The sequence below is a fragment of the Protopterus annectens genome, chromosome 4.part0, assembly GCF_019279795.1.
Source record: "Protopterus annectens isolate FY-2018-M chromosome 4.part0, PAN1.0, whole genome shotgun sequence".
NCBI lineage: Eukaryota > Metazoa > Chordata > Ceratodontiformes > Protopteridae > Protopterus > Protopterus annectens.
Window position 1 is genome coordinate 300,476,024 of NC_056733.1, and position 23,262 is coordinate 300,499,285.

Below are 23,262 nucleotides of genomic sequence, written 5' to 3' on the forward strand. Positions count from 1 at the left end.
TCCCTAAACAAGGCTGTACATTCCTGAAATAAACCACTTCTCACTATTACCAAAGCTTAAAGGTGTGAAGGAGATTCCCTGTATTCAGCTAATATTACCAAAGCCTGGAACCACACCCTCTTAACACTGAAATCAATCCAACAATTAAAATTTCATCTGATCGACAAATGGCTGTGATCCTGCATTCCCACAGGCTAACTTTGTAACTTCCATTTAGTTCTTACTTCAGACTGGTCTCACCACTATAACTCTGTGTACATAGCCCACAATATCTAACCTACTTCAAATCCCAGATGCTCTCCACCTCTCACTCTCTCCCAGTGTCACTTTCACTCTTGCATAACTTCTTCCTAAACTCCTCTTACTGCTTCCACCACCACCATAACTCTACTAGTACCACGTCTCTTCTTACCTCTGTTCCCACACGCTCTTTCTACTCACTCTGCTTCTACCTCCACCCATACCGGTACCTCTTTCACATCCATTCCTTCTCACCCCCCTTTCTGCCTGCACTCCTATTACTATCCCTCTCCCAATACATATCACTTTCTATCCTCCAACCCTTTAAGATACCTGCCAAGATTCTACAATCATACTCTCTCCAACAACAACAAGGCACTGTACATCTTTAATACACAGAGTTCCTTTACTCTGCTACCTACTCCCTTTCCTTCACTCTCTATTCTCTCTTTTTCAGTGAATCTCTCTTGGTAACATCAAACTAAATCATAAAATCTCCTATCTTGTTCATCTCTTTCTCTAAAGACTGGGACTCTAAATACTAATCACCAAAATCATGCCTCTAAGAAGACTGTCATTTCTTTCTTTAATACAGACGCATGGTTTATACTCCGTATGTTGCTTTTTGTCTCCATTGCACCACCAAAAGGAAAGAGTTTACACTATAACTAACTTAGACTCATAAGGTCACATTGTATATAAGATATACAATTCTATACATATTATGATATGTTTGCAAATATGTACACACTGCTTAAATATTCATATATTCAGCAACTTTATACACACTTTTTAAACTATTGTGTACTCTGTAAATATCTCTATACTGATTGGACACTGTCAGTATATATGTAATCTTGATATTTTTTGTTAAAAAAATCTGAGGAGGTGTTCTCCCCAGGCCTCTGCTGAAAAGGGATTTAGCTAAATTCAGTCAGATATTCCTGATAACCAAAAGCAACATAAAATAAATAAATAAATGAATAAATAAAAGTACAATTACATGTTTGAATTAGTTTTACAATAAATTTGTTGGATAAATGCAATAAATCTGTTTTATAAATATCATCGTTTTTGCTTGGTTATTGATTACTGGGCTGGTCTGTAGTGATGATGGGCATATGTATGATACTGAATGCATCATGCCAGCAAACCATTAAGAAAAATGCAATTTCTCAGTGGCTAGTTATGATAAATAAACACTCTAGATGTAAATAATGTAGTCTATATGTAACACATTTTCTGTGGTCATTAAGAGTGCATATACGTGTGTAGTATTTATATTGTCTGCTGTACTTTATTTATGTATTAATACAGTGTCAGAGACCCCCACACACACACTTATATCATGCTGCAAAATCTTGTTCTATCTTTTTAAGTGCCTTTAAGGTATAATTTAACTAGTTATCCTTGGAGTGTAGTGTTTCTCTTATCCCACATCTTTCATAGTGCAAAATATTGTTCTGTCTTTTTAAGTCCCTTTAAGGCACAACATAAATAGTTATGCCTGGTGTACAATGCTCCCCTTGTCCCATGTCTTTCAAGCTGAAAATTGTTCTTCTACCACTTTACTTGTCTTTAAGGCACTATATGACGTCCTCCAATACCGCAGGATTTGCTCATTAGCCTAGAGGAATGTGGAGGTGGGATATTCACCCCCTCTCACACACACACAGATTCATGCACACACACACACACACACACACACACACACACACACACACACACACACACACACACACACACACGCACTCACAGCCCTCCACCCAATTGCACTCATAAACATACTCAGCCATTCATCCTGTACACATGTACCCTACCTATCCCCTAACTAACACCCCTACTGCAACAATCTAGGCAGATACACACTCATACACATACACAGACGCACACAGACACACACACACACACACACACACACACACACACACACACACACACACACACACACACACACACACACACACACACACATACACACACACACACATATGCACACTCTAATCTTATAGCACTCATACAACTACATACACTGATACATGCAGTCACATGCATATAACTCCTCCAACACTTCCTGTCCACTAAAACCCAACACTTATCTGTAACATAAGCAAAAACTCCTCTAAAGGATAAGGGAATGGTATGTAAAACTGAAGGCACATGGGATAAATCTGAGTATAGAAAAAATAATTGTAATGATCGCAAATGGTGGAGTTCAGAAGAAGCTGAGAACTGAGATAGAAGGGAAAACAGAGGAACAGGTTAACAGCTTCAAGTATCTGTGAGGGCTGGTTGAGGAGAAGGGAAGTCTGAATGAGGAGGTCAAAGCTAGAATCAGTGGGGCTGCAGCCAACTGGCACTGATTATCTTGGGTAATTGTGTGACAGAAGAATGCCAAAGAAGGTGAAAAGTAAGGTGTACAAAACAGTAGTGAGACCAGTACTACTGTATGGTACAGAGACCTGGGTAGTAAAGGCAGAGCAGCTGAGGAAGCAAGAGATGATGGAGATGCAGTGCCTGAGAAAGGTGGTAGGATGCTCACTGTGGGACAGATGAAGAAATGAGGACATAAGAGCAGAAGCCAAAGTAGCTCCAACTGCAGAAAAGGTCAACCACAGCAGATTAAGGTGGTTTGGGCACATGTGCAGAAAACAGAAGACAAACTGGTGAAGAAGATTTAGGACAGACAGGAAGAAGGCAAGAGGAAACAAGGGCATCCAGCAAAGAGACAAATGGGTTGCGTGAGAGAAGACCTGTGACAATCAGGTATAAGTGGCAAAGAAGGGAGGAGATAATGCTGGATAGAGAGAGATGGTGACAGTTGCCATGACACCCTGTCCCCATGTAGGAAATGGGAAAAAGGGGATCGATGATGATTATGATGGTGATGATGATGACGTTGATAATTCTAACCAGGTGAATGTGAACTTTTGGCTGTGTTCATTAACATGGGTGGCTGGTGTAACTTATGCAGCTGAGGGAATCTCAGAATTTCTTGGTTGTGTAAATGCCTTACTTCAGGTGCTACTGAGGCGAGAGCACATGACTAATTAGCACAGGCTGCTTACGTGCATTAGCATTTGCAGTAGGCCACAGAGACAGCCTACCATAGAGATATACCATAAAATCATGCAACATCATGGTAGGGCTGTCTCTGAATTAGAAATGGTTACTTTGAGGTGTAAAGTAGTGACCTACATGCGCTTCATTTTGTATTGTGCTGTTGAGGGACTGTTATATTCCACATTGTAATTCTAGAGTGAAATCCATTGAGCTAACCATTCACTAATCAACACGACTGAATTATGACAATTTCTCTCTGTCTCACTGTCTTTGTGACAGGAAGATCTAGAGAACCACCATGAGTTGTTGGACAAAATTAAGTATATGTTTCATAAACCATGCAGTTAAAACAAGGTATATATTGTTCTGCATGAACTTGAGAGTTATGGACAACTATACACTTAAAAAGAAATATATAAATGAAAGCATTTAAGAAACCTCGAGAGAAGAATGCATTAATAAATCATAAGTATTTTCTGCTATAGTACCATGAATATGAAAAAAATATAATTATAGCTTACCCTGATTTTGGACTTTGCAAGTTCTGCCGAGCCAAAAGCCGGGCATCATAAACCTTCTTCTTATGGATACTGTAGAGGCCTGACAAGAAAATCAAAATATATGTGAGATGTCTGAATAAGAACTTTATATCATGATGTCAGTATCATTCTCTAATGACTTCTAATAATTTATTTTCCATATACATGAGTAATGTTGGAGCAATCAACTACCTTCAAAGTAGACAAAGACTGCAGGAATAACAAAATTCAATTTTAATTTAGTGAGACATGATCCTCTTTGGAGACAGATACTGTTTTTTTTTCAAATATCTAGCCTTATCCATTCCTAAGTCAAAGTACAATTAAAGATCATGAAATTAGTAATGTGTCAATCTTTGATGTTAGCCAGAAGTGCTTTTTGCAGCACCTGCAATGTGCCCAATAATGACTCCTTCTGCAATTCATACAGCGTTACATGTATTGGCAACATACCTAAGTACAATTATAAATTCTTTTTTATAAGATCCATTGCTGCTACTACTACAGGAATGTCTAGGCATCCTTCTTCCATATTGCCCCTGTTTCTGCCTGCAAATCCTGGTATTTTATGACTTTGTGTCTCTGTGTACATAAGACACTGTAGTTACTGGGTGTAGCAATTCCAATGATCAATGCTACTTTTGTCTTCTTTTCATGGAATACTATATCTGGTTTTCTCACATCTATTTTTTGAACTGTTGGTAATGGGTGTTCCCATGTGATATAAACTTCATAATTTTCTATAATGCTTTGTGGATCATGTTTCCAATGTTTTTTCAGCTAGTTCAATATTACAATGTTTGCATAATTCCCAGTGCAACCGTCTTGCCACATTATTATGCTTTTCAATATATAGTCCTTCTGCCATTAGTATATCACAGCCAGTAGCAAGATGTGCGACTGTTTCCAATTCTGTTTTACAAAACCTACATTTGTCTGTTTCTCCCACATGTTCAGTGGACTTTGTTAACCAACATGTATGTAATCCACTATCTTGGGCTACCAATATTAACCTTTCATCTTTTGGTTTAAATTAAATTCAGTCCTGATCAGCATGAGGTTGTTCCAAAAGTTTTCTATACTTACAACTATATTAATGCCTTTTCCACATTTCTTGCCTTCTCATCTCATCTTTCACCTTATATACTTTCTTTTGTTTTTTGGCACATTCGGTTGTTGCCCAATTTTTATGTACTTCTGGTTTGATTTCCATTCCCGCTTGACATCAATATGCTTCTGCTAGACTAAGCAGGGAAGTCATCTTTGACTTATTTTCTTCATGTTTTAAAACTTTCACTATGTTTGGGTCTTGCAAGTTCAGCAGATATGTATGCAGTCCTACGATTGCAGATCTATACATGTAATCAATTTCTAGGAGGCCCACACCTCCTTCAGAAGAGGGAATATATAGTCTTGGTATGCACTGATTTTTATATATCATTTGATAAGCATGAAGCATCCTTCTTGCTTTCCTGTCCAACCAATCAAACACCTTTTGGGGCCAGTCAGTCACTCCAAACTGTAAGTTAGGACAGGAAGAGCAAATTGGTTTATAGCTTGGACTTTGTTCCTATATGTCAATTCTGTTTTTCAGTCTTCTAAAACATCCCTTGCTAAGTTTTATTTGCATTTGTTCATGTTTTATTGTTGATCCTTCATCAGTTCCCAAATATTTATACATTTCCTCTTGCTCAAGTTCTTTTATATCAAATTCCCGTCCCAAATTGATGCTTTCTTGGTGCTGCAGTTTTCCTGCTTTGAAGGTTGCTTTTGCACATTTATCAGGACCAAATGACATTCTTACATCATCTGAAAAAATTTTGACCACTTGCAGTTGTGGTTTTAGTTCCTCATCTGATGAACTATATGGTTTTAAATCATCCACAAAAAGCAGATGAGAAGTCTTTACACTTTGTTGTTTTTGGGGAGCTAAATTGTGGCCATGGCCTAAACTGTTAAGTAGACAGCTTAATGGGTTAAGGGCAAGACAAAAGAGCAGCAGTGATAAAGCTTCACCCTGGAATATCCCCCTTTGAATTTTTATACCTGGAATAATAATTTGTCCTTTCTCATGGCTTAACTGCAAAGTGGTTTGCCACTGTTTCATGGTCACTGTAATGTAATCAATCAGTGTAGGGTGTATCATATACATTTTTAAGCATTCTTTTTATCCATGAATGTGGGATACTGTCAAATGCTTTTTTGTAGTCTATCCATGCCACATAATTATTCTATTTGCGAGAGATGCATCTACATTAGTAAGCTGGAATCCATGCTCTCTCACACCACAGTCAGTATTCCTGACAAAGAGGAGATTGCCAGTACAAGCACCAGCCCACCTACATCACAGAGCCACACACCCACCTATGCAGGGATCCTCAACAAAAACTTACCTAAATAACAGAGACCCCCAAAACACACTCACAAACATTCCATACACAACTCCAATCACATTACACACAATAGTCAGCACACCAGTGTCTTGCAAACACAGCCCATTTGGCATAACAATAAACCAACGCAGCCCATAAGGCATAATAATAAACCAAACATACTAGTTATTGGTGACTCAATAGTGAGACACACAAATGTTCCCCTCACCAGGCTCAACAAGGAAAAGGTCACGATCAGCTGTTTGTCAGGTGCTAGAATCCACCACATGATGCATGCACTTAAGTCTCTCAGCAGGTACAAGTATGACTTTGTCATTGTTCATGTTGGTGTGAATGACTTGAGATGTACCTCCCTGGACTATATGAAGAGAGACATGATTGAGCTCTCAGAGTATGTGCAGAGGTAGGTATGACCCAAGTCCTAAGCAGCATCCTACCTTCACCAAGAATGATACCACAACACCAACAAAAAATGTTTGACTTCAACAATTGGCTTAGTTTCTGGTGTCTTTCTAAAGGGATCCAGTATATGTCTGCCTGGGATGACATGGTTGACAAGCTATGATGCTTTGCCAGAGATGGCCTCCACCTGTCAACCATGGGGTTCTGGCTCTTGGCCAAAGCTCTTGCCTCCCCCATTGTGCCTTTTTTAGGCCATGTCCCAAAGACAAATCTTCCAATGTAAATGATCTGTCAAAAAGCAAATTGAAGGTCATGCTCTCAATGCTCAGAGCCTTAATCTGAAAATGCACTCACTGGAGGCTCTCCTCACATTGGAAGACACTGATGTCTGTGCAGTCATGGAAACTTGGCTCAAGGCTGCAGAGAGCACTGCTGCCTTACCAGGCTATACCTCATTCCACACTTTCTGACCCCAAAATGAGGTAAAAAAGACTAAGGGTGGTGGAGTCTCTGTCTTCATTAAGGACAGGCACACCTCCAGGCTGGTTTACCAACATGATGCACTGGAATTACTCCAGGTGCAACTGACAGTTGGCAAAACACCCATCCACGTTATAGCAAGCTATAGACCCTCTTCCATGTCTCAGGACACCCACACTTCCTACCTGGACCTACTTGACTCCATCAAGGTACTCCCTAACACCCTGATCCTTGGTGACTTAAACTAGCCCACCATAGACTGGGTAAACTATTCCTGCACTAATGCACTTACAAAACAATTCCTTGCCTTCATCAGTTCTAACATACTAGATCAGCTAGTCTTATCCCCAACAAGGGGAGATAACATACTGGGCTTGGTTCTCACCAACATGGGTTACTGCTGCACCACTCCCATAGTATGTTCTTCCTTGGTGTGATCAGATCATCGGTCTGTCTCATTCGAAGCTTCTGTCCCACCCAACCCCTCCCCAGCAGTAACCAGCCTAAAAAAGTTTCAAAAGCTGACTACAACCTCCGAAGGGAGGGTATCAGCAGCTTCACACCACAACCCCCCTCAAATGATGTGGACAACTATGCTGAACAGTACAGCAGTGCAATATACAACCACCTGTACAAATGCATCGACTCAGCCATACCCAACAGAACTTAAACCTGCTCCTCAAGGAAATACAAACCTGTCTGGTGGACATCCTCTATCAACAGGCTTTACAACAAAAGGAAGAAACTGTTGTCCAAGGGTAAAAAGGAACAAATTCTAAATCAGAAAAACTCGCTCCTTTGCCTCAACAAGCAAATTAGATCACTAGTGAAAACCTTCAAAGCCAATTACGAGTTGAAACAAGCCTCCAAAACAAAGGGAAACCACAAGTCCTTCTTCAGTTATGTTAGGAACCTCCATGGCAAAGCCCAAGTTTGTTCCAAACTAGTACTTAATGGTACCACTTAGACTGATCCTGCTGACTTAGCCAACCTGCTAGCTGATAGGTTCAGAGCACACTTCACCCCCTTATCACCCCCCAAAGGCCCAGTTGACACCCCCAATACTTGTACTACACCTCTCATCTCTGTAGATCAAGTGTTAAAGGCCCTATCCAAGGCAAAGAACACAGCTTCCATGGGACCTGATAGTATCCCAGGCTGTATTCTGCACCATCTCCAGCAAGAACTAGCTTCGCAATTGAGCATCCTGTTCAACCACAGCCTAATTGCAGGCTTCATTCCAGCAGAGTGGAGAACTACCATTGTCATCCCTTTGCACAAAGGTGGTGCCACTACTGACCTGGGAAACTATTGCCCCATCAGCTTGAAAAGTCTGATCTGTAAAGTCATGGAGTGTATTATTATGGATCTCATAAACAAGAACATAGTCAATCTCCAAGCACTCGACCCCACCCAGTTTGGATTCGTCAGAGACATATCTTGCCTATTGAACTTAGCTGACTTCTTTGAGACTGTCACCAAGGCCCTGGATGAGGGAAAGTCAATACATACAGCTTACCTTGTACTGGCCAAGACCTTTGACACAATCCCCTACTCGGGCATCATCAAAAAGCTAACACAATTTGGTGTTAATCCCTATCTAGTCAGATGGGTGGCCAATTGGCTCACAGATAGGACCACAAGGTCAAATTAGGCACCGCCACCTCTGACAGCAGACCTGTCACTAGTGGTGTTCCCCAGGGATCTATCCTGGGACCTCTACTGTTTGGCATCTACTTCTTAGAGGTCCAGGCAAAGACAAATGGCCTGTGGCTGACCAAGTTGTGGATGACTGTAAGTTGGGTGCTGTCATTGACTCCCCAGTTGATGTTAACATACTGCAAGAGGGTCTCACAGCTACAAATAACTGGTGCCAAAGTCATAGCCTTAATTCTGCAAAAACAAGGGCCCCACTGATTATCACATCAATGGCAACCCTCTAAGCACACAACCTGTGGTGAGAATCCTGGGTACCCAGGTTGACAGCAATCTCATATTCGACCATGATGTGGCGGCATTGGTCAGAAAAGTCTTTTACTTGGTTCATCTCATAAGTAAAGGGATTGCATCCAGAAAAAAAGGAGGTTATTACCTCTCTGTACTCCTCCCTTATTAGACCTATAATTGAATATAATGCCTCGTTTGGTATGTACCTCTCCTAACACCTGCAGCAAATGAAAAGACCACAGAAATATCTCATAAAGAGAATCCATTGGCTCCAACACCTATCTATGTGGACAGGCTCAAATCACTATCACTTTACTCGGTATCATACAGATTGCTCAGAGGTGATCTGTGTCTTGCCTACAAGGCAATATTGGACCCTTCCCTACTACAGATGCTCCATATCCATAAGTCTAACTCGTCACACATTACATGCATGATAGGCCTAAATCTAATATGCGACATCAACAAAACCTGCTGGAGAGACAGATTTGTCTCCCAGAGGCTGCCTCGTCTCTGGAATAGACTTCCCATACATGTCAAACAGAGTACCTCACTGACCCTCTTCAAGTGAAAATTTGATGAGTGGATGGGAAACCATAAATTTGTCCCAGGGGTTCCACCTTTGTCCCTGATTGACAGGGGCAACAGGTGCTGACTGAGGTTTCTTTTTTTGAGGATAAACTCTTGGCTAGGCTTGTAAGGGCCCCCGGGCCATTAGCCTAGTAACCTCCTATGATTCTATGATACTTAGATTCTTTCCCTTTTTACAGTTCTCCATTATGACTTTATTTAACAGCAAATGATCCTTTGTTCCATAAGACTTTCTTTTGTTATTCTTTTGTTCTTTTGCCATGATTAAGTTTTCTTCTAAATGACTAAAAACTCTGTAAGCATAAATTCCAGTGTATAGTTTATACATGACTGTAAAGCAAGGTATTGGTCTATAGTTTTTAGGACAGCTTGCAGATTTGCTCTTAAGCAGGAGTATTGTTTTTCTGTTGTTAACCAGGTTGGTGTTTGTTTGGGGTGTGCATATATGCAGTTCTTATTCACGGCTAAATCTTCATTAGGAAGACTTAAATTAATACTGAAAACAGCGTTGACATCTAGGAACAAATTCCAAGCTATAAACCAATTTTCTCTTCCTGTCCTAACTTACAGTTTTGGAGGTTGGACAGGAAAATAACACGGGTGCTTCATGTTCATCAAATGATTTATAAAAATCAGTGCATACCAAGGCTATATGTATTCCCCATTCTGAAGGGGGTATGGACCTCCTTAAATTTTGATTACATGCATAGATCTGAAATCGAGGGACTGCATACATATCTGCTGACCTGACAAGACCCAAACATAGTGAAAGTTTTGAGACACGAGGAGAATAAGTCTAAGATGACTTCCCTGTTTAGTTTAGCATTTTTTTCTCTTTAACTTTTCAGCAACTCATATAATTACAGATAGTTAGATGCAAACATACGATTCAGATTCCTTATTTTGTTCATTGATGGTGACAAAATTACTGCTAGTTTGTGCTACCCATTTTGAAGATATTGGCATTAATGTTAAGACACACACTTTTCACGAACACATTTTCTTTCAGTGCTGGCCCCAATAAACGCTGTCCCTCCTGCTGTTCCCCTTTTTGTTGAAACCTTATTAGTTCGTAAATTTCACTTTTTTTTCATTAATGTTAAGGCATGTGCTGTAGCTTCTATGCATTTATTTGCTTCATTAATTGGATGATTTAGATTCAGCTACATGACAGTATGGTGTATTGTACTTGAAAGTTACACTACCATGAATTTTTATTTTATTTGTTAGTCAAGTAAGTGAACTAGTCCTAAATACTGAACTGTTTTCAGTCATAACCCGAACCAAATGGCAACAACAAAGGTACAGCATTATACAGATGAACAAGCATATAAATATATTGTAATAAGCTACTTAAATACCTATTAACTCAATATTTCACTTATCCTAACAAGTATAAACTGTGCATTAAATTTATTCTTTTCACATTCGTGTTATATTTTCCAGCACAGAGCATAAATGGATTCTAGAAAAGTGAAGCCAACAAAAGAGAAGTAGATTCTCTTCTGGCCTTGTAACATCTCATCTACTTCGATTAATTTGTAAATGACTCTTCCTCTCTTTGTCTCTCTCTCTCTCTCTCTCTCTGCCATTGGAAAGATAGGAATTATGATTTGTTCATATATCACAGAGAGGGAATTATTAAACACCACCAAATCTGTGTGAAAATGTCTTTCTGTTTCCATATGAAGTGTGATTGTTTTTACAAATTTGTATATTCCTTACCTTCAGTAAGCTCGGGTGCCTCTGCTTGGAAAGTCAGACGGTACTTGTTTATCTTCCAGCTGCAGTCATTACTGATCAGCGAGTCATTTGCTTTTTCAATATTTACATCATCCCCAACACAGAACACATCACAGGCTGCCTAATTGACAGACAGAATATAAACAATCACTACAGGTTCATTCTTTCTTTGTGAATTTCAACTTTGTATTTGAAAACTGCATTGCATGTTGAGGCTGGATAAGTCAGTGGGTGACCAGAAAAGCAAATTACTCTAGACACATATTTAAAATTAGAGAATGCCTGAAGTAACTCTAAATATGAATATTTCTTGTCATGGTGTATTACCCATGTTTCATTAGTTTTCTGGCTATTTTATTTACATAAGCTTCGTATGACAAATTAAGTCTCTTTTTCTATGGTTCCCATATATGGGAATCCATATGATTAAACTTGGATCGGTCTTCTCCTTCCAGTAATTATATAACTAACTTAATACATTTATCTTCAAAGAAGCAGCCTGTAAAGCTTTAAAAATAGTCTCAGCTGACCTGCAGATTCTGCCTCACTCCATATTGTTTTTTTTTCTCTGATAATCTTCTCATCACACTTGCTGCAGAGTATTTCTATATTATTTACTTAAATGTATTATCCTTTCATTCTAGTTCTTCTTCCACTTTAACCCTAGACTCACTTACTACAGCCTCTACAGCCTCTGAATCTACATCCTTTTTTTTACTGGCTCTTGCCCTCCGATCAAAATGTGTTTTGTGTAAACTGACAATCACATTCTTTCATTTCCAAGGGAACAAGACCCAAACAAATAATATGCAGCCAAATATAGGACAAGTCTCATTTGTTTATTTACACATTATCTTCTGCCTTACATACAAATGCAATATTTACTGTATAGCAGCAACTTTAGATATGTAGGTCTTTAACATGTAGCTTGTTTTTGGACTGCCATTTCTAAAGATGAACATGAATATGTTCCATCTGGATATTTTTTTTTCCATAGTTAATAAACAAAAATAAAATAAATACTTGTTTATGCATAAGTCAGTCAGATGGCCCTCAAAGGCCCTTTTTAGTCATGACCTAGTTACAATAAGTTACAAAATTGCAATCACAGCGAAAATTACTCAATAAGATTATTAGGTAAGCATAAAAAGTAGAACATGCAGACATAGCAATGTTAATACAAATACATAAAATAGCTCAGGGCACAGAGTCCTCCAAAAAATATGGACGTAGGTCAAGTTGCACTCCATTAAGTAACAGCTCATGCGTAAACACCATTTTCCCTTTTGGAGATGTAGCACCATTTTCCCTTTTGGAGATGTAACACCATTTTCCCTTTTGGAGATGTAGCACCATTTTACCTTTTGGAGATATAGCACCATTTTACCTTTTGGAGATGTAACACCATTTTCCCTTTTGGAGATGTAACACCATTTTCCCTTTTGGAGATGTAACACCATTTTCCCTTTTGGAGATGTAGCACCATTTTACCTTTTGGAGATGTAACACCATTTTCCCTTTTGGAGATGTAGCACCATTTTACCTTTTAGAGATGTAACACCATTTTCCCTTTTGGAGATGTAACACCATTTTCCCTTTTGGAGATGTAACACCATTTTCCCTTTTGGAGATGTAACAATATTTTCCCTTTTGGAGATGTAGCACCATTTTCCCTTTTGGAGATGTAACGCCATTTTCCCTTTTGGAGATGTAGCACCATTTTCCCTTTTGGAGATGTAGCACCATTTTCCCTTTTGGAGATGTAACAATATTTCCCTTTCGGAGATGTAGCACCATTTTCCCTTTTGGAGATGTAGCACCATTTTACCTTTTGGAGATGTAGCACCATTTTACCTTTTGGAGATGTAGCACCATTTTCCCTTTTGGAGATGTAACACCATTTTCCCTTTTGGAGATGTAGCACCATTTTCCCTTTTGGAGATGTAACACCATTTTCCCTTTTGGAGATGTAGCACCATTTTCCCTTTTGGAGATGTAACACCATTTTCCCTTTTGGAGATGTAGCACCATTTTACCTTTTGGAGATGTAAGACCATTTTACCTTTTGGAGATGTAACAATGTAACACCATTTTACCTTTTGGAGATGTAGCACCATTTTCCCTTTTGGAGATGTAACACCATTTTCCCTTTTGGAGATGTAACACCATTTTACCTTTTGGAGATGTAGCACCATTTTACCTTTTGGAGATGTAACACCATTTTGCCTTTTGGAGATGTAGCACCATTTTCCCTTTTGGAGATGTAGCACCATTTTCCCTTTTGGAGATGTAACACCATTTTCCCTTTTGGAGATGTATCACCATTTTCCCTTTTGGAGATGTAACACCATTTTCCCTTTTGGAGATATAGCACCATTTTTCCTTTTGGAGATGTAACACCATTTTCCCTTTTGGAGATGTAGCACCATTTTCCCTTTTGGAGATGTAGTACCATTTTCCCTTTTGGAGATGTAACACCATTTTCCCTTTTGGAGATGTAGTACCATTTTACCTTTTGGAGATGTAGCACCATTTTCCCTTTTGGAGATGTAACACCATTTTCCCTTTTGGAGATGTAACACCATTTTCCCTTTTGGAGATGTAAAACCATTTTCCCTTTTGGAGATATAGCACCATTTTCCCTTTTGGAGATGTAACACCATTTTCCCTTTTGGAGATGTAAAACCATTTTCCCTTTTGGAGATATAGCACCATTTTCCCTTTTGGAGATGTAGCACCATTTTCCCTTTTGGAGATGTAACACCATTTTACCTTTCAGAGATGTAAAAGCTGAAGTTGAGTGGAGAAGGCAGACTGAGTAGTTTGCTGCCTAAGGTCACTAAGGAGAGAATTACAAATCATTAAACCTCTCATGGAGAAGGCACTACTTGTAGTAGAGAAAGCATTAGCTAATAAAATTAAAGAGTGACTAAAGGAGACAAGACCCAATAATCAGCTATAGAAAAGCCATGCAGTATGTTTAACTAAAACTGAGCGTCAGAAAGACAGTATGTATTTAAGCTGAAATATTATTTCCTTTCTTTCCTTTTTTTAGCCTGCCTAAACTTGATAATCAAAACTTCCTCATTGTTTGACTCTTACTCACTAACTAGATGAAGTTGCATTGCTATCTGGAATAAAACTGAAGCTGATGTGAGCCACCATCTGTGAGCAGTCTAATTTTTCTGTTTTATACACTATCCTATAAATTACATCAACAGCAATCATCTTCATCATCATTGTCATCATCACCCCCTCTTTTCTCTTATTTTTTAACATAGGGCTGGGTTGTTGTGTCTAATGTCATCATCTCTCTCTCGATTCAATGCCACTCTCCTATCTTCTTTGATAGTCATGCCTGAATGTCACAGGTCATCTCTCATGGGTCTATGTTAAATGTTCGAACATCCAAAATGTCGAACATTACATAGTCGAGACCAAATGTTCGACATTTGGATGTTTGAACATAAAAAAAAAAAAGAAAGAAAACACAGAAAAAAACACTGTAACAGTGTAGGCAGGGAGGCAAGCCCGCCAACACCCCCCACACCCCCCTACTTAAATATTCCAACTCTGAAACCACACTTCATTGCAGAAAAGGGAAATTCTCCCTATCTGCATCATACGGTGCTGTTGAAAGTCTATCTTCGAGCACTCAAAATTTCGAACATTTGGTCTCGACCATGTAACGTTCGAAATTTTGAGCATTCGAAGATTTGACAGGTATCCTCTCGCACACGATCCTTCCTTCTGTTTGCTGGATGCCCTCATTTCTTCCCCCTTTCTACCAGTCTCTCCCATTCCTTCTTCACCAGATTGGCTTTCCTGCACATATGCCTGAACTACAGTAATATATTCTCTTTGACCTTCTTTTCAATTTGAGCTACATGGGCTTCTGCTCTGGTCTCCTGCTTTCTTCATCAGTCCCACAGTGTGTATCCCACTACCCATCTCAGGCACTTCATCTCTGTCACCTGTAACTTCAACTGGTCTGCTGTCACTGTCTAGGAAGAAAAGTAGAAGCTCATCCTAGAAGAAGTAAGAACAGCACTAAGGAAAATGAAGACAGAGAAAGCAGAAGGCTCAGATGAGGTCACAGTAGCGATTATCAAGATGTTGGGTGAGATAGGGGAGAAATTGCTCCTGAGGGTACTCATGGAAAACTGGAGAGAAAGACAAATCCTAGATAACATGAGAATAAGCATACTACTGCTAGCATACAAGAACAAAGGGGACATCCAGAACTGTGGACAATACATATGTATTAGCCTCCTCTCACACTGCACGAAAACTCTGGACAGGGTGACTGATAAATGAATAGGCATAGTAGTAGCAAGTAAGATGGGAAATGAGCAGTTCAGATTCAGATCAGGATGCAGCACAACAGACCTGATGTTTGCAGTGAGACAGAATGTTAAGAAGAAGCTCGAGATTATTAAAGAGTCCAACTCAGCATTCCTAGACTTGGAGAAAGCATATTACAAAGTCACAAGATAGCTGATTTGGGCAGTCCTGAGGTCATTCAAAGTCCCAGGAACATTAGTAGAATTAGTGCAGGCTAAGTGCAGGGACCCAGTGACTCAAGTAAGAACAGTGTTCAGTCTTACAGAGAGGTTCCCAGTGGGAGTGGATGTGCATCAGGGTTCACTTCTAAGCACAGTACTGTTCACACGGGTGTTGAACTACATTAGCAAACAGGTCAGAGGGATAGATCAACAAAGTTTGCTGTATGCAAACAATGTGGCATTACACATAAATTCTCAGCACGGACTTCAGCAAAGGATAGGGGAGTGAAATGCAAAGCTGAAGGTGCACAGGATGAAACTGAGTACAGATAAAACGGTTTTAATGGCAGCAAATGGAGGAAATTAGAAGAAGATGAGAAGTGAAATAGAAGGGAAGATAGTGGAACAGGTTAACATCTTCAAGTATCAGGAAAGGGTGGGTGAGGAGAAGGGAAGTTGGAATGATGAAGTCAAAGCTAGAATCAAAGGGGATGCAGTCAATTGGTACAGGGGTAGTGTATGACAGAAGAATGCCAAATAAGCTTTTTAAAATACCAGATAACTTTCACATAACACATTTCAACAGGGAATAATAATATTCTTTATTACAAAAAAATGCACATATATGGGAGACAATAAAATCAAGGTCCTGCCTCCTCAAACAGTAGAATCATACATTTTTATACTTTTTCTTGATTAAAAGCAACATTATTGTAACAATCGTAGAACAACAACTAACAGTTAAAAATGAAGACTACAGCATTAATTCTGCTAACTAAGATCCCTGATTCTCTATTTATAACTTTCCATATTAGGCATGAGTTCTGAATTCCATAAAAGAACTTTCTACAAAGAACAAAACTTTCTACACTATGCTATGCTACCATTTTTCTTTTTTGAAAGGAAGCAAATCATCAGAAACATACCAAAAAAATACTCAGGAATAAATCTTGAAATGAAAGAATATTTAGAATGAAATGTACACCTAACATTTTCCATCTCTGTACGCCACTCCCTTCATATCGCTGTACCTGATGCTGTAAAGCATCACTCAAATCATGTCTTTTTTTATGACTGGACAATGACAACAGGTTTTCAGATGACTGAACACTTTTACACTTACTGTTAGACACTCTTCATATGCAGTTTCCTTCTGGTCCTGACACAAATAAATTCTATGCAGTCATTTCAACAATATGGTGTTATTAGCAATAAAGACATACCTACGTCTTAATGGAATAAAAACATGATATGAATACTATAAATTTTCAGCTGTACATTTTCCAACTTCACATTTGTTTTCACAGTTTTCTGTATGTACGTGTGTATATATATATATATATATATATATATATATATATAGATATAGATATCACGTATACTGTGCTCTTCTTCTTCTTCTTCATTTGGCTGCTCCCGTTAGGGGTCACCACAGCAGATCAACTGTTTCCATTTCTTCCTCTCCTCTGCATCTTGCTCTGTCACACCAACCGCCTGCATGTCCTCTCTCACCACATCCATAAACCTCATCTTAGGCCTTCCTCTTTGATTGTTACCTGGCAGCTTCATCCTTAGCATCTTTTTCCCAATATACTCTGCATCCCTCCTCAGCACATGTCCAAATCAATGTAATCTTGCCTCTCTGGCTTTGTCTCCAAACCGTCCAACCTGGGCTGACCCTCTAATATACTCATTCCTAATCCTGTCCATCCTCGTCACACCCAGTGCAAATCTTAACATCTTCAACTCTGCCACGTCAAGCTCTGACTCCTGCCTTTTTGTCAATGCCACTGTCTCCAACCTGTATAACATAGCTGGTCTCACTACCCTCTTGTAGACCTTCCCTTTCACTCTTACTGGTACTTGTCTGTCACAAATAACTCCTGACACTCTTCTCCACCCACTCCATCCTGCCTGTACTCTCTTCTTCACCTCTCTTCCACACTCACCATTACTCTGAACTGTTCATCCCAAGTACTTAAACTCATTCACTTTCATCACGTATACTGTACTAAAATCTTGCAATGCTATGTTCATCTCTCATTTACTATGATTTTTAATCTGATATGGTCAGTGGAATTGATGTGACCGCATTCATTTGTAAGGTGACACCCCTTTTGCATTTTAACATCTTTAAAATGTGAAATAAGGCCTAATAATAAGATTATAATACGGATAAAAAACTTTAAAATACTTTCTTCCCATCCAAAGAAAAGATAATTTAACCATGCCCACTGGTAACTATGAGCTTTAGCATGTGAAAGTTCAGCAACTTTTTGAATCATTTCTAGGTGACTACAAATAGCACCAGACAGAAGCGTAGCTGGCTCAACCAGCACCCTGTGCCAGTATCACAAATCAGAGCCTCCCCCAGCTCTTTTAAGTCATTCGCTGAGCAACAACAACAAAAAAAAAAGCTATTTCTTCTACTGGCAACCCACCCTCCTCCCAAGTCATTCAGCTTTCCATTTCTGTGCCTTGCTCTGACTCACATCTGCATTTTTTTATGAAAATAAAATCTCCCTTTAACTGTAGCAAACAAATGCTACAGTTTATATTCTGCAAGGCCTGCCTGCACAAAGGACTATGGTGCTCAGGTTTTTACTTAAAAATAAATAAATAAACAAACAAACAAATAAATAAATAAATACATAAATAAATAAATACATTATTTTAAACTGTAGCAAATTATTTGCTACAGATGTAGCAAACCATTGCTACAGTTCAAACCCTGCTTGCATAGAGTTGTACAACACTCAGGTTGTAGTTATAAAAAAAAAAAAAAAAAGAAGATATTTTCTTTGTTTTTTTTTTTACTTTTAAACTGTAGAAAACTGCTTGCTACAATGTAGTAAGCAGGTCCTTCAGTTTAGGCCACACATGGTGTGCTACTGCACTCAGGTTTGACTGCAAATACAATACCGGCTTTTAAAAGCTGGTATTGCATTAAAGAGACCTCTGGATTGGCTGATCATATCCTGCCAATACATTTCTCCAAGGACAGTTGCCCTTCTCACCCCACCCTAACTACAATACTGTCACCATAATTATCAGCAATAAGCATGCATGGCTGTATTTTAATGAGTGCATACATACCCCCTTTAGAAGCAGGGATGAAATCAAGTGCCATTCTGTTCTGCAACACCAGACTGCGCATGGCAGTCATCTCTTTGAGTAATCAAATTAATGGTCTCAAAGGTTGAGTAACTTAAAAGTTCTAAGAGCTTAGACAATTTCCTCATTTCCCTGATGGACTTTACTACAACATAAACAGGCATAGTTCTTGTTCCAAAAATGACCCATTATGAAGATCCATGTGAATAAGTCCTTTAAAAGCAGTTTTTTGAGCAGCAGTATCAGGAGGCATCTATTTTCCCAACTGGGTTTGGAATGTCTTTAGTATCTCTTTTATGATGAGCATTATGAATCTTCCTACAAGTAAAACAGCTGAATGTCATATAGCTGGTATAACATGATATAAATAACAACAACCAGTCTATAGCTAACCAGGGATAAACTTGATCTTTAAAAGTATAATAATACTCAAGCAATGCTGTCATACACTGCCCTCCAGCCCAATTTTCCCAGTGAAACTACAAACACTGTTTCCATCAAAAAGTGTTCCATTTTATGATAGGGATAGGAAACATGTTCTTTACCGGTCATTGATAGGTGAAGTGGCTTTATTGAAGGGGAGAGGGAGAGAAGCAAGTTCAGGGTTTTGATTTCTGGTGAGAAAAATAGTCCAAAATGCAGTATGAGGATCTGTATCAGTCACTGGTATAGGGATCAATGGAATGCCCCCATTACTAAATTACTATGCCACTTAGGCATTTTAATTTAACTTTAACAAAACCCTTGCCTCTGTTTTAGAAACACATGTACACCTATTAAAAAAATTCTAAGCTTGTTTCTTGCCTTTCCTGTAACTAGTCTAGTCCAGATACAGATTTGCCGTATCCAGGACTGTTGGTATGCTCCTGAGCCCACAAAGCCTTTCTGTATTGCAGGGAAGCTTTCTAGCTTATCAGTGGGAGTGGTAAGCACGAGGTAGCCTATCTCCCACATAAGGAGTGGTTTCTGGCCCAGAAATTGTAGCTTATTGGTCATTTGGGCAGTTTTTCCATCTCTTTCAAATTTCTGGTTTAAAAGCCTGCATTTGCACTTGTTTCTCACCTTTCCTGTAACTAGTCTAGTCCAGATACAGATTTGCTGTATCCAGGACTGTTGGTAAGCTTCTGAGTCCCCCAAGCCTTTCTGTGCTGGTAGGGAAGCCTTCTAACTTATCAGTGGGAGTAATAAGCACTAGGTAGCCTATCTACCACAAGAGGAGTTGTTCTGGCCCAGAAATTGTGGTTTATTGGCCATTTGGGCAGTTTTTCCATCTCTTTCAACTTTCTGGTTTAAAAGCCCATCTTTGCGCTTGTTTCCCACCTATCCTGTAACTAGTCTAGTCCAGATACATATTTGCTGTATCCAGGACTGTTTGTAAGCTTCTGAGCCCCCCAAGCCTTTCTGTGTTGGAGGGAAGCCTTCCAGCTTATCAGTGGGAGTGGTAAGCACTAGGTAGCCTATCTACCACAAGAGGAGTGGTTTCTGGATAAGAAACTGTAGTTTATTGACTGTTTGGGCAGTTTTTCCATCTCTTTCAACTTTCTGGTTTAAAAGCCCATGTTTGCTCTTGTTTCCCGCCTTTCCTGTAGCTAGTCTATTCCAAGTGCAGATTTCCTGTATCCAAGACTGTTTTTAAGTTTCTGAGTCCACAAAGCCTTTCTGTGTTGGAGGGAAGCCTTCTAACTTATCAGTGGGAGTGGTAAGCACTAGGTAGTAGGAGTGGTTTCTGAACCAGAAATTGTAGCTTGCTGGCCGTTTGGGCAGTTTTTCCATCTCTTTCAACTTTCTGGTTTAAAAGCCCACATCTGCACTTGTTTCCCACCTTTCCTGTAACTAGTCTAGTCCAGATAACAGATTTGCTGTATCCAGGATGATTTGTAAGTTCTGAGCGGTGCCAAAGTCTGCTCTTCAATTTTTTCCTTAGATCTGCTAGTTCTCTCCTCTCCTACACTTTTACTGGCTTATTAGTTTAGCACTTTACCAGACTTCTTGTAGCAATTATTGTAGCACACAAAAGTGTTACCAGCACTAAACATTCTCCAAGGAAACAGCTCCAGTACTTATTATTAATGCCCATCCATCCAGGCATGTCTACAGGTCAGTTCCCTGTGCTTTCTCCTATTAACCTTGTGAACTTAGGCATCCTGAGGCAATGTAGCAACTGCCTCATGTACATCGACAACCCTCTCCTCTTACCTCCCAACACTCAGATTTGTGAGAGATGCACTTATATATCCAAAATGGAAGCCACGTACTCTCCAGCCAAAACCGGAATAGCTGGTCAAGAGGAAAAGGCCAACACTTGCACCACACCACATGGAACACATTGCCCTCTGAAACACACACCAGCACTAAACACAAACCACACATCCACCTTCGCAGAGGCTCTCAATAAAAATCTACCCAAACAGCAGAGATCTTCAAGGCAGAAATGCACTCGACTACCACAACACAACACTAATCACGAGACACATAACTCTCCTAAACACTGTGTCACTCAACCAAAGCCCCTAAGGCAAAACAGCATGCCCAACACACTAGTCATAGGTGACTCAATAGTGAGGCACACTGATGTCCCACTCACTAGGATGAATAAGGAGAAAGTAACAGCCAGCTGCCTGTCAGGTGCCAGGATCATCCACATAACAGATGCACTCAGGTCCCTCAACAACAGGGACAAAGATGACACTGTCATTGTACATGTGGGTGTGAATGGCCTAAGATGTACCTCCCTGGACTACATGAAAAGAGACATGGAGGAGCTCTCGGATTATGTAGCCCAGGTGGGTATGACCCTAGCCCTGAGCAGCATCCTACCATCACCCAGAATGATACCACAGTACAAGCAGAAAATGATTGATTTCAACAGTTGGATACATTTCTGGTGTGATTCTAAGGGGATCCAGTGTGTGCCTGGGATGACTTGATTGACAGACCTTGATGCTTTGCCAGAGATGGCCTTCCAGATACTGGCCAAGGCTCTTGCCATCCCTATAGTGCCTTTTTTAGATGGTGTTCCAAAGACCAAATTACCACTGTAACAGCTACAAACAAATGCAATCTGCGGATCATGCTGCTCAGTGATAGAAGTTTAAATCTCAAAATGCACTCGCTCGTTGCACTCCTTAAAATGGAGAGCATCGACATTTGTGCTGTAACAGAGACCTGATTCAAGGCAGCTGAAAGCACCCCTGCACTACCAGGCTAAAACTCATTCCACACCTTTTGGCCCCAGAACTCGGACCGAAGCTCCAAAGGCAGTGGTGTTTCCATATTCATAAAGGATGTACACACCTCTAGACTGGTAACCCAACATAATGCATCTGAGATACTTCAGGTGCAGCTAACATTGGGTAAGACACCGATTCAGGTCGTAGCCTGCTACAGGTCCCCAACCATGTCCCAGGACTCACACTCCATGTTCCTAAGCACCCTGGAGAATATTAGGGTCAAACCTAACACTATCATACTGGGCGACTTTAATTACCCTATCATTTACTGGGAAAACTACTCATGTACCAATAGACTTGCCCAATGTTTCTTGGAATTCATTAATTCTAATGCCCTGGACCAGCTCATTCCTACCCCCACTAGAGGTAGCAACATCCTTGACCTGGTCATTATTAACATGGGGGACTGTTGTTCTACACCAGTAGTCAACTCCTCCCTAGTTAGATCTGACCACAAACTAATCACATTGGAAATCCATATCCCTCCCACCCACCTCGCAAAGGTAACCACCATGAAAAACTTCTCCAAAACTAACTTTGGGCTCCTAAAAACAGAGGTGGCTAACTTCACAGCACCCATGCAAATGGAGAATAGTTGCATGACTGCCAAATCATACACCAATGAAGTGTATGAACACGTACACAAATGCATGGATCTCGCTACACCCAATAGAAACAAGATGGTCTCCACCAAAAAAAGGAAGCCAACCTGGTGGTCCCCTGCCATAAACAAACTCTACAACAGAAGGAGGAAACTGATGCAGAATAAGGTAAAGTCCCAAAACTGGAAAAACTCCCTTATCAGCCTTAACAAAAAGTTGAGATCCCTCATCAAATCCTCTAAAACTAGCTATGAAAACAGAATTGCAGCAGATAGTAAAAACAACCACAAGGCCTTCTATAGTTATTTAAAGAATCTCCATGGCAATACCCACATTTGTTCTGAGCTACTGCACAATGGTACCTCCTATACCAAGCCAACAGATATTACCAATATACTGGCCGACAGATTCAG

General features: G+C 39.8%; 1 protein-coding gene across 1 annotated transcript in view; it reads right to left on the reverse strand.

Moving 5' to 3' along the window:
- Positions 1 to 23,262, reverse strand: part of NOS1 (nitric oxide synthase 1) — a 1,255,637-nt gene that overhangs the window by 257,938 nt on the left and 974,437 nt on the right. The window contains exons 18-19 of the mRNA XM_044068292.1: positions 11,381 to 11,519; positions 3,825 to 3,903 (exon numbers count right to left, since the gene is read on the reverse strand). Of these exons, the coding sequence (XP_043924227.1) occupies positions 3,825 to 3,903; positions 11,381 to 11,519 (218 nt within the window). The remainder of the gene's footprint in view (positions 1 to 3,824; positions 3,904 to 11,380; positions 11,520 to 23,262) is intronic.